Raw genomic sequence first — 10,446 nt, forward strand, 5'->3', positions numbered from 1 at the left:
TGTTTCCAAGTTTTATCTGTTACAAACTGTGCTGCTATAAACATTGCTGTGGTATGATTCTTTTAATTCTTTTTTTTTTTTTTTCTGGTACTGGGGATTGAACTCGGGACCTTGAGCTTGAAAGGCAGGCAGCAGCACCATTGAGCTACATCCCTGGCCCTTGATTCTTTTAATTCTTTTGGGAAGATACCCAGTAGGGAAATATCTGGGTCAAGTGGGACCTCTAATCCTAATTCTTTGAAGTATCTTCCATACTGATTTCCACAGTTGTTTGCACCAGTCTACACTCCCACCAATAGTGGAGCAGGGTTCCTTTCTCCTCATAGCCCCATCAGCATTTGTAATTGGTTGATTTCATGATAGCAGCCATTCTTTCTGGGATGAGGTGGAATCTCAGCATTGTTTTCATTTGCATCTCTCGAATGACCGGTGATGTTGAACTTTTTATATATACTTGCTATTTCTATTTCTTTGTCTGAGAAATGTTTGTTCATTTCAGATGCCCATTTTTGGATTGGGTCTTTAAATTTGGGAGGTCTGACTTTTTAAAGTTCTTTATATGGAATGATTTTTTTTTAACCTAAGGAAATTATGTTTTGAAGGCCAGTATACCTACACTAGAGATGCAGTGTTTATAAATCAAATCTTTTCTGTTCCTAAATCAGCGTAAAGTCCTGGGAAATCAGATGATGTCAGAAAAGAAAAACAAGTACCCTACTCCAGAATCTGTGGCCATGGGTGAATTGAAGAATGCCAGCAAAGAAAATATGAACTTAGTAAGATACTGTTCTGTGGACTTTCTGGGTGTGTACATCTGTAGAAATGAGGAAACTGATATACTGTCATTTGGTTTACTGTGTTTCTCTTGGCCATTCAGCTGTTTACAACTATTTTAACATTTAGCTATTCAACTATTAAACTTCTCAGTCCTTTTATTTGTACTATTTTCTTTCAGTGGGTTTCATTGAATCATTTCTAATGTCTCATTTCTAAAGTCTCATCTTGAGTTCAGGAAGGATATAGCTAGTCACAAGCACAGATGACCAATGCAATGCAGTAGCTCAGAAACAAGTACTGGAAATTATAGTTAATTCTTCTTGGGAGACCTCACCGTGTACATGTGAGCCAAGTCTCCTTGGCTCTGCATTACCTGTGGGGTACTTCTTAAAGGTATCCCAGGCATAGCTACTTCACTAAATCAGCATGCATCAGTTAAGATTAATGAGGTATAAATATGTCAGCCTTGGTAAGACTCCTCACATTGAAATTGAACGAGTAAATAATTCCTGTTCGTAAGGTCTATCTATAACACTGACATTAGTCCATATCATTTTCTTGTTGCAGTTATTTTCTAGCTCTCCCACTGTCGTGATGACACCAACAAGGTTGAAATGGCCTGAGGGGAAGAAAGAGGGGAAAAAAGGTATCAGTTGTACTTAATCTCTGTTTTTATTGAATATAGTTCCTTTCTGTATGTAGTCAGTCAGCCATGTTTGTTTTGAATTCCTGTAGTATAATTGTAGTCAGGAAGAATATAAAAATGACAAGGCCAGGTCTTTACCCTTGAATTCCTTCATTAGATGGATATACTACTCAGTTCTTACTCCCCTAGGTATTGAGGGGCAGAGCCTGAAACAGATGACCACCTGATTCCTGCCATGTTCAATGGCCGCGTCACAGGCATAAGCTATATTAAGAGTGCTTGTTAAGAAATTAAAAGCAAATGTAATTTGAGACCAAGAGCAGCAGTGCTAAGAGTTTGTATGGTCATAGAAGCATCCTAGGTGTTGAAGGGTCCTGGAAATCATATTGTGCAATGGCTATTTAGTCCAGAATGGATTCTTTAATGGATTTTAAAATTTTGATTCTGGCAAGAGAATCTGTGCTTTCCTCTGAAGGAGCTGGTTACTCACTGGAAAGAAAGATCATGAGATTTATGTTAGGCCCTAATTGAGTCTTTATTCTCACCACCCAAATCACTCATTCTTTCAGAACTCAAGTTTCCTTCTCTCAAAATGAGGCTGAAACAGATTTAGCACTCTTAATCCAGAACTCTGAAAGTTGAGATGCTGTAAAAATCTAAACTTTTTGAGTTCCAAGTATTGTGGCTTTCAGAATTTTGGATTAGGGTTGTTTAACTGGTCTATACAAATATCCCAAAATCCAAACATCTCCAAGATCTGAAACGTGGTTCCAAGAAGTTTGGATGAAGGGTAATTATTCTATAGTTACATCTATTTCACAGGTTTATCATGAGATTCAGCTGAAATAAAATTTTTGAAAAACATAATTGTTAAAGCATCAACAAGTTGTAATAGTTGTTACTAAAAAAAAACAGATCAGACTTGGCCTTGAGATACAAGGTTCATGTAGTAGATGAAGTGTTCTCTGGCCTGAGATGCTCATTTTATCATCAAGACAGCATAATTACTGTTTGAGTCATCAGCAATAGAAAACACACTCAGACACACACGTGCACGCATGCACACACACACAAAGAAACAAAAGAATCATGTGGATAACTATTTTTTTTCTGGAATATTAGATTGTAGTATAGTCTTGTTACTTACATTTGAATGAATTAACTGATCTCTCTCTTCTGTTCTCATTGCTTCTGACTTCTAGGCAGGGCTCACTGATTGAGGCAAGATTGGTGTTTGAGTTATTTTGTTTCTATTTTTTTGTTTTTGGGTACTGGGGATTGAACTCCGGACCTTGTGCTTGCAAAGCAGGCAGTGGAACCACTGAGCTAAATCCCCAGCCAGTGTTTGAGTTATTTATGTCTAAATATTTTTATCCTATGTATGTGAGTCAAAACCAAGCATAAATTATTTTTGAAGGATCTATTGTTGTGTATCAATTATAACTTTTGTCACTTTCATGTCACTTTTTGAAGATGAGCAGGAAGTGATCTAACTTGACAATTCTTTAGAAAGAAAGAAAGGAATTTAACAAATAAGTCAGTGTAATATTTCACCAAGAACTTTTAAAGCAGGGTGCTTTTTTAATTTCTTTCAGCACTGGTAATTGAACTCAGAGCTTTTGCACTGAACTATGCCTTCCATCCTTACCTCCTTTATTTTAATTTTGAGACAGGTCTTGCTAAGTTGCTCAGATGGGCTCTAGCTTGTGACCCTTCTGCATCCACCTCCTGAGTAGCTGGGGTTTCAGGCGTACATCACTATATCTGCTAGAACAGGGAGTCTTGACTTGTTGTCTGTGGACCTACTAAGGTGTCTACTAAAGTTTCTTTTGTTTGTTTATTTTCCATTACCAGGAATTGAACTCTTGTATTTGCCAGGCAGTCATAGTGCCACTGAGCTAAATCCTCAGCCCCATTTGTTCTTTTTTTTTTTTGGTACCGGGGATTGAACTTGGGTCCTTGCGTGTGTGATGCAGGTGGCGGAACCACTGAGCTACATTCCCGGCCCCCCATTTGTTCTTTTTTGAGACATGGTCTCACTATGTAGTTCAGGCTGGCCTTGAACTCATGGTGAGTCTACTGCCTTAGCCTCCTGAGTGCTGGGACTGTAGGCATGCGTCACCACGCCTGGCTTAAAGTTTCAGTTATTGTTAATACAATTTTTTTTTTCTTCAGTACTGGGGATTGAGCCCAGCACCTTAAGCATGCTAGTTAAGTACTGTTCCACTGAGTTACATCCTTGGCCCCTTGAAGATTTTATTTTGAGACAGGTTCTTGCTAAGTTGCTGAGGCTGACATTGATCTTGTGTTCTACTTGTCTTAGCCTCCAGAGTAGCTGGAGTATCGGCATGTGCCATCGTGCCCAGCAATGCAATCTTTTATGTGAGTGCATATGTGCAATTTTTTCATATTTTTATATACAATGCATATATATATATATTCTTAAAAATTATTAGATTCTTAAAATTGTTAATGGTTTAGAAAAGTAAAAGCCCACAGATAATAAATGATGTTCAGTTGGATCAAGCAATGGCACTTTTGCTTTCCTCTCTCTCTGGTCACTTCCTGTGTCCTGAAACAGCTATCTTGGTATAATGATAACTACCCTATTATTGTTCTCTTCCTTCCTCTAATTATTTTCCTTTTACTGGCTTTCTATTGTCTGCGTAGCCATCTGCCTTCATTTGTTGTTGTTCTTAAAATCTATTAAAGTTTTCTGTTCTTCTCTCCTTTTACTCGCACTCCCCTTAGTAGCTTAGTGTATTCCCACAGTCGGTTCTGCTCTCTGAGTGGTAACGAGTCATCAAACAGCATCTCCAGGTCTGAGCTGTCTTCTTCGAGCCTCCAAATCCAGGGCCCTGCCATATATTTCTTTTACACAACAATGCATACAATCTTAGGGTTTTGATATTGATATTTATAGCAGTAACAACTATTCTTTGAAGAAGATAATGCAATTTTATTATCTTCATCAACAACATAATAAAAAACCACTTCTCTTTAGCAAAGAGTGTCTCAACCTTTGCATTGTAGACGTTTTGGGTCATTAATTACTTGTTGTGGGTGTTCCCCTGTGCATTGTATGAAGTTCAGCAGCATCCCTGGCTTCTATCTAGTAGATGACACTGTCACCCTTTACTCTGTTGTGACAAAGAAAAATATTTCCAGACATTACTAAATGTCACCTCAGGAGAATGGAGAAAGTCATCGTTAGATGACAACTGATTTAGTACCTACTTATTAATGGGCATTATTTCCAGCAGCCTAAATTCCACCTCCTCTTTGAAACTGCTAACCCAGCCAGATAGAATTACTATTTTGCTTTGAAGTCTGAGTGATAATATAATTTATGGTATTTATTTTACATGTATTGTCTCATCTCTGTATCTGGTTTATCTTCCAGAAGACTTCATATATTTATAGTCCTTTGTCTCCTACCTTTCCCTGGTAGCCATTTAGTGTGCTTTTTTTTTTTTTGGTGTCAGGGATCAAACTCGGGTCCTTGCACTTGCAAGGCAGGTGGTGGCACCACTGAGCTAAATCCTGGCCCTAGTGTGCATTTGTCGATGAGGATGAGTTCACATTCCCTTAGGAGGCTGGTTCCCTGCTTTCCTGCTTAATAGCTGAATGTCCTAGGACAAGTTCCCTTGTGTAGGCTACAGATTCTTCACCTAAAAAATGGCAGGTAAGGGCCGGGGATTTAGCTCTGTGAGGAAAAACAAGATAATGTATATAAAGAATTTAGAGCAACACTTGTGGCAGAGAATATGCACTTACTACATGGCAGGTGTTTTTGCCAGGAAGATGATTTAATGTCAGGCAGACTAGGTGGTTTTTTTGAAGAGAGTCAGATTCTCAATTTCTTTCTCAAGTTTGAGAAAATATTTAGTATAGACTCTGTAGCTTTTAGGTGGGATGTTTGCAAAAAGTAATATTTATAAACATATCTAATACTCTTGTTTCTCCTTCAACCTAGGATTCTTCTGAAGGATCTAGCGTTCTCCTGTTGTCCACCCAGAATTTAGTGGGCCAGGTGTCATTTCTACTCATAGTGAAGCTTGGACTTGCAGCTTGCTTGCTGCTCTTTGAACTGAGGAAGCCAACTAATCCTGTGACCCAACTGATACCTCTAATCCTACTCACTGGATGACATTTGCAAGCTGTGCCTTCAGAGAGTGCTAGGCTCCCTCTCTCTCTCGTCTTTAATATTATGGGAAAACCACTAACTGGCCAACAGCATATATAGTCAGTAAATGGGCAGAATCGGGGTGCTCCTGTGCTCATTCAGTGTTTTAGGCCAGTTCTATTTTTAAAAACATGAAACAGCTGCCATTTTTAAAAAAAAAGTACTATCAGGGGCTGGGGGTTTAGCTCAGTGGTGCCACCACTTGCCTTGCAAGCGGAAGTTCCAGAGTTCGATCCCCTGTACCCCGCCCAAAAGCCATCAAATTTTAAAAAGTACTGCTAATGGATCGATATTTTGTAACGGATATTTTGAGCTTTTTTCATGTTTTGATATGTTAATTGTTTGTTGTTTATTTGTTTTAAAATCCATTTTCGATGATTGATAATCAAAATGGGCTGTAAGCTGGAAGCTTTTCATCCTTTTTCACCTTAAGCTTTGGGAAAATTCTTTATCTCATAGGGCCATATTCTTTAGTGTCTTATTTGTCTTCAAAGAATTTATAGCTTTCTTGGAAATTTTAAATTATCTTTTTGGATCCAAGATTGCAGAGTATTTGACCTCCAGTGTCAAAAAGGAGAATTCAGAACAATATTTTAGCAAATTTCAGTTATTCAACTCTTTTCCTTTCCTTCCTCTGTTCCTCCTTCCCTTCTTTATCTCTCCAAAACTACCCTTTTTTGTGAAAAAACTGTGGTTATTGAAGTTGTTTCCTTCCCTCGATATCTCTCATCTCCATCTCTGCCAAATCACTGTGACTCATACAGTCACTGACAGCCTTATAGGGGTTTGTTGAAATCTTAGTATGTGATGGAAAGCTCTGGAGCGTGCCCAGGAAGGGGCTGGCTGGCAGGAATCTAAGGCACCTTTCCAGGAGTCAGGTGTGCAGCTAACCATCTCCCAAGAGCAGGTTGAAAGCAGAGGAGGGGAGTGGATGGTCTCTACAGGGCAGGATGAAAGGAGAGAACATTCTTATTTCTTATTAAATAGTTGTGGCTTGTCACCAGTGCTCAAGAGCAATTGCTCTATTGCCCTGTCCTTTCCAGAATAGGCACAGGTAACAATTGGGAGAGAGGGCTGGAGTGTTTGGCTTTTGGGTTGGGCAGTTTCACACAGGTTTGAGGTGAGCAACAGCATGGTGTTGATCTTGAGTATTCATTGCCCAGAGAGTAGTGTGTGGCAGGTGAGAATGTTCAGGTTTATGCCTGGCTTATACCATTCTTAAGCTGTGTGTTAGAGCTGAATTAGATCCTCTGTGGAAAAGAAGGTGCCTAGCAAAATATTGTTTGCTGACCTATCTTTAAACAATTGAAAATACTGCATTATTGCTGAGATGAAAGATGACTCTGGAACAGCAGATTGGCTTTGTGTCTGGCTGTCAGCTCTCTCTTCCCTATTATACTGTTTCTTTTACTGCTGTTATCCTATTTATGGAGAATATATAAAATTTGGCTTTCCAACATGATAGATTGGGGCGCTAAATGTGTAGAAGTATAAAACTGCTTAGAAGCCCTTTATAGCAGTCTTAGGTCATTCTTTGAAATATGTATAAGTAAATTTATATCACTTTTTTTCAGTTTAGGAAAATGTGTTTTCTTATATCAGATAACAGCAAATTCAAACAGAGACCCCCTTTTTAAGGTACTGGGAATTGAACTCAGGACCTTTTGCTTTTGAGGCAGGCAGTGGTACCACTAAGCTAAATTCCCAGCCCCCAAGACCCCTTTTGGTATCACAAAGTCAAAATAGTGTTCTTCCTTAACTTGATTCTTTTTGTTTGTTTGCTTGTTTTTTATAGTACCAGGGATTGAACTCAGGACCTTGTGATTGCGAGGCAGGCAGCGGCACCACTGAGCTAAATCCCTGGCCCCTTGATACTTCTGTCTTTATTCCTTTCAAGTGTGTTTCATCCTGGATAAAACCTGGTGTGGTGGTGGTGTTCTCCTGTGTGTGGTCTGGTATCGGGTAGAGGGAGCAGAGCAGTGACACAGTGCCTGCTTGTCATCCAGTCAGTTTGGTGGTGTTTGAAAGAGGTGGCTAAGACTTAGGAGGATCAGTCACTGAGGACAGTGGGTGAGGATGACGAGAGAGGCGTTTACTCTGTGCACATGCTTGGGCAGTTTACATGAGTATATGGGTGTCTGTGTTTATTGAATATGTGGTAACTTGCTTTAAGGGTATTGTAGGTCATTTTTCTTATAGAAGCTGGGACCCATCTGGAAACCAAATTTGAAGAATAAGCAGCAAAATTTTCTACTTTATAATCCTGTGGAATCTTATGATAAACTCAGAAAAAACCCTTTTCCATTTCATAGAAGGTTACTGTCTTCTTTATGACTTAGTAGGCAGGTATTTTTGAGCCAGTATTTAATGAATTTTTTAACCTGTAAGATGTTTAAAAAATCTCTTTTGTTGTGTTTATTTTTCATATTGGAACATTCTCTATGGAAGTACCTTCTTTTGTGCTTTTAAAGCTTCATTTTTTTTCTGGGATCAGTTGCTGTAGGTTTTGATGTGGTATCAATTTGGGTCAGTGCTTTTGTGCCAGAGGAACACAGCATAAAAACACAGACCATTTTTTTGATTCAGATCTGTTGAGGGGGAGCTGCATTGGGTATATTAGTAGAAGTCAACAGGCACTGAGTTTTCACCCTTTTACAACAATGGACTTTGGCATTTGGGACCATTGAATCTGGATTGAAAACATTACTGTAGCAGTGAAAGATAATCAGGAGATAGTGGTTATACCTGAGTACCAGAACCATACCAGAGGAGCAGGTAATGAATCATAACTGAACTTCAGCTCATGCTGCACAAAGGAAAACTCTTTACCCTGAATGTCCTTTCAGAGTCAGTCAGGAATGATAAAGGGGGCACCCTTGGGAGATGGGTGGGTGGTACAGGGTGGTTGACTATCGTGACCATTGGGTGTGCCACAGTGGCTGTTTTGTTGGCCCAGAAGGAAGCCAGTTGATCCTGGTGTCAGAGCAGAGCCATTCTTTCCTCCTGAGTGAAACTATTTCTCTTCCGCTTCCCTCATAGGAGCCTATGGTAGCATACGGTTTAAAATACTGCATTCTAGGGTAACTTGTGATCGCTGGGACTGTGTCTCATAGTGACTGGCCCTGTGACTATGCAATGGGAGGCATCTTTGAGAATGGCTGTGTCATCTACTACTACTCGATCTACTTCCATGCTTTTAGTGGGCCTCCCAAGGAGGTGAAAGGTGATAGAGCCCATTCTGAGGTGTCTTCTACACAGAACTACTTTTCCCAGGAGAGAGCCCTATCCTTTCCTTCCTTTACCCCGAAGGCTTTACACTAAAAACAGGACCTGGATCTAAACCTGAATACCAGCAGGACTGCCCCGGATTTGGAAAAAATCTGAGCCCCTAAGATGCAAAGCTTTTGAATGCAGTGGTGATTGATTAGCCAGTGGCAAACTCAGTGTGGGAAGCTGGCTTTACTAAGGCAACTAATGCTGAGATCGGGGTAGAGTTGTTGGAGGCAGGTTAGTGGGGAGGTGGAGTACAGATAGCTGGAGTGCTTGGGTTACCATGGAAACTGGAGTGTGTGAGGCCAAAGCCGAGCTAACGAGCCATTGAGCATTCCTCTGACATGTGTAGGGACCAGCACGACCTGTCAGGAAAAATATACCCTCACTTGGCGGGGACTGTCTTCAGAGCAAAGTTTGCCTTTGCTCTGTCCCTGAGCTCCCTCAAAAACCTAACCAGGTTTCTTAAGAGAAGGTTTCACCATTTTTTCTTTCTCATTCTTGTTTGACTATATATATGTAATATATGTGTGTGTGTAATGGTAAAGAAACATATGCATTTTGTTTTATATTCATGTAATATCTTGAAATTAAATTTCTTTTGTTTCATATCCGTAGGCTTTGACTGGTCTCTCATTCACATTTTGATGGATGGATTATTTTGAAGAGAAATAGCCTCTCATTCTGAGCAATGGGAGGCCTCTAAGAGACTCCTTTTTTACTTGTTTTCCAGCTGGGTGGGCAGGTAGGGTCAGAAAGCAGGGTTTTAAGCAGATAAGAAATGAGATTAGAGCTCCTGGGCTTCTGAGCTTCCTGATTTCCTGTGCCTGAGTTTCGAATGAGTTGCACTGATCTCAGTTTCTCACATGGCCTTTTATTTCCTCAGTTAAACATGCGCTGGGTATAGCAGTGCACACCTGTAGCCCCAGCTATTTGGGAGGCTGAGGCAGGAGGATTGTAAGTTCAAGGCCAGCCTGGGCAACTTAGGGAGCCCCTGTCTCAAAATATAAAAGTGCTGGGGATGTAGTCCAGTGCCTCTGCACTTGCCTAGCATATGTTAGTCCCTGTGCTCAATCCCTCATACTACAAAACAAAAAAAATGAAGGAGGGGGTGAGAGGATGATCGTTACGGTAACGGTTGATATTTTCATATGGGAACAGCAGGGGCAGTATTAGATAAAATTGTTTCATTGTTTCCGCTACTTTCTTAATCCATCCAGAGTGCCATAGACTTCTAAATATGAACTCCTGAGAGCAGTGGCATATGTGTATAGTTTCAGCTACTTGGGAGGCTGAGGTGGGAGGATTACTTGAGCCCAGGAGTTCAAGACCAGCCTGGACAACATAGCAAGTGCCCTTCCCACAAATCAAACCAAACCAGAACAAACCATAAACCCACAGATTTATTTCTCACTATCTGGAGGCTACAAAGTCTAAGATAAAGGAGCTAGCAAGTTTGGTGTCTGATGAGGTCTGCTTCTAGTCTTGTAGACTGCTCTCTTCCCTATAATTTCACATGGTGGAGGCGGTGAAGGATCTCTTTGGGGCCTCTTTTAGAAAGGCATTA

General features: G+C 40.2%; 1 protein-coding gene across 1 annotated transcript in view; it reads left to right on the forward strand.

The window, feature by feature from the left end:
- LOC104859699 (rho GTPase-activating protein 19) overlaps positions 1-5,788 on the forward strand; it is a gene marked incomplete at its 5' end in the record, with an annotated part of 34,839 nt that extends 29,051 nt beyond the window's left edge. The window contains 3 exons of the mRNA XM_033760680.1: positions 666-776; positions 1,345-1,423; positions 5,400-5,788. Of these exons, the coding sequence (XP_033616571.1) occupies positions 666-776; positions 1,345-1,423; positions 5,400-5,410 (201 nt within the window). The remainder of the gene's footprint in view (positions 1-665; positions 777-1,344; positions 1,424-5,399) is intronic.
- Positions 5,789-10,446: the final 4,658 nt, after the last annotated feature.

This window comes from Fukomys damarensis, unplaced genomic scaffold, assembly GCF_012274545.1.
Source record: "Fukomys damarensis isolate Sample0158 unplaced genomic scaffold, DMR_v1.0_HiC HiC_scaffold_73640, whole genome shotgun sequence".
NCBI classification, from domain to species: Eukaryota; Metazoa; Chordata; class Mammalia; order Rodentia; family Bathyergidae; genus Fukomys; species Fukomys damarensis.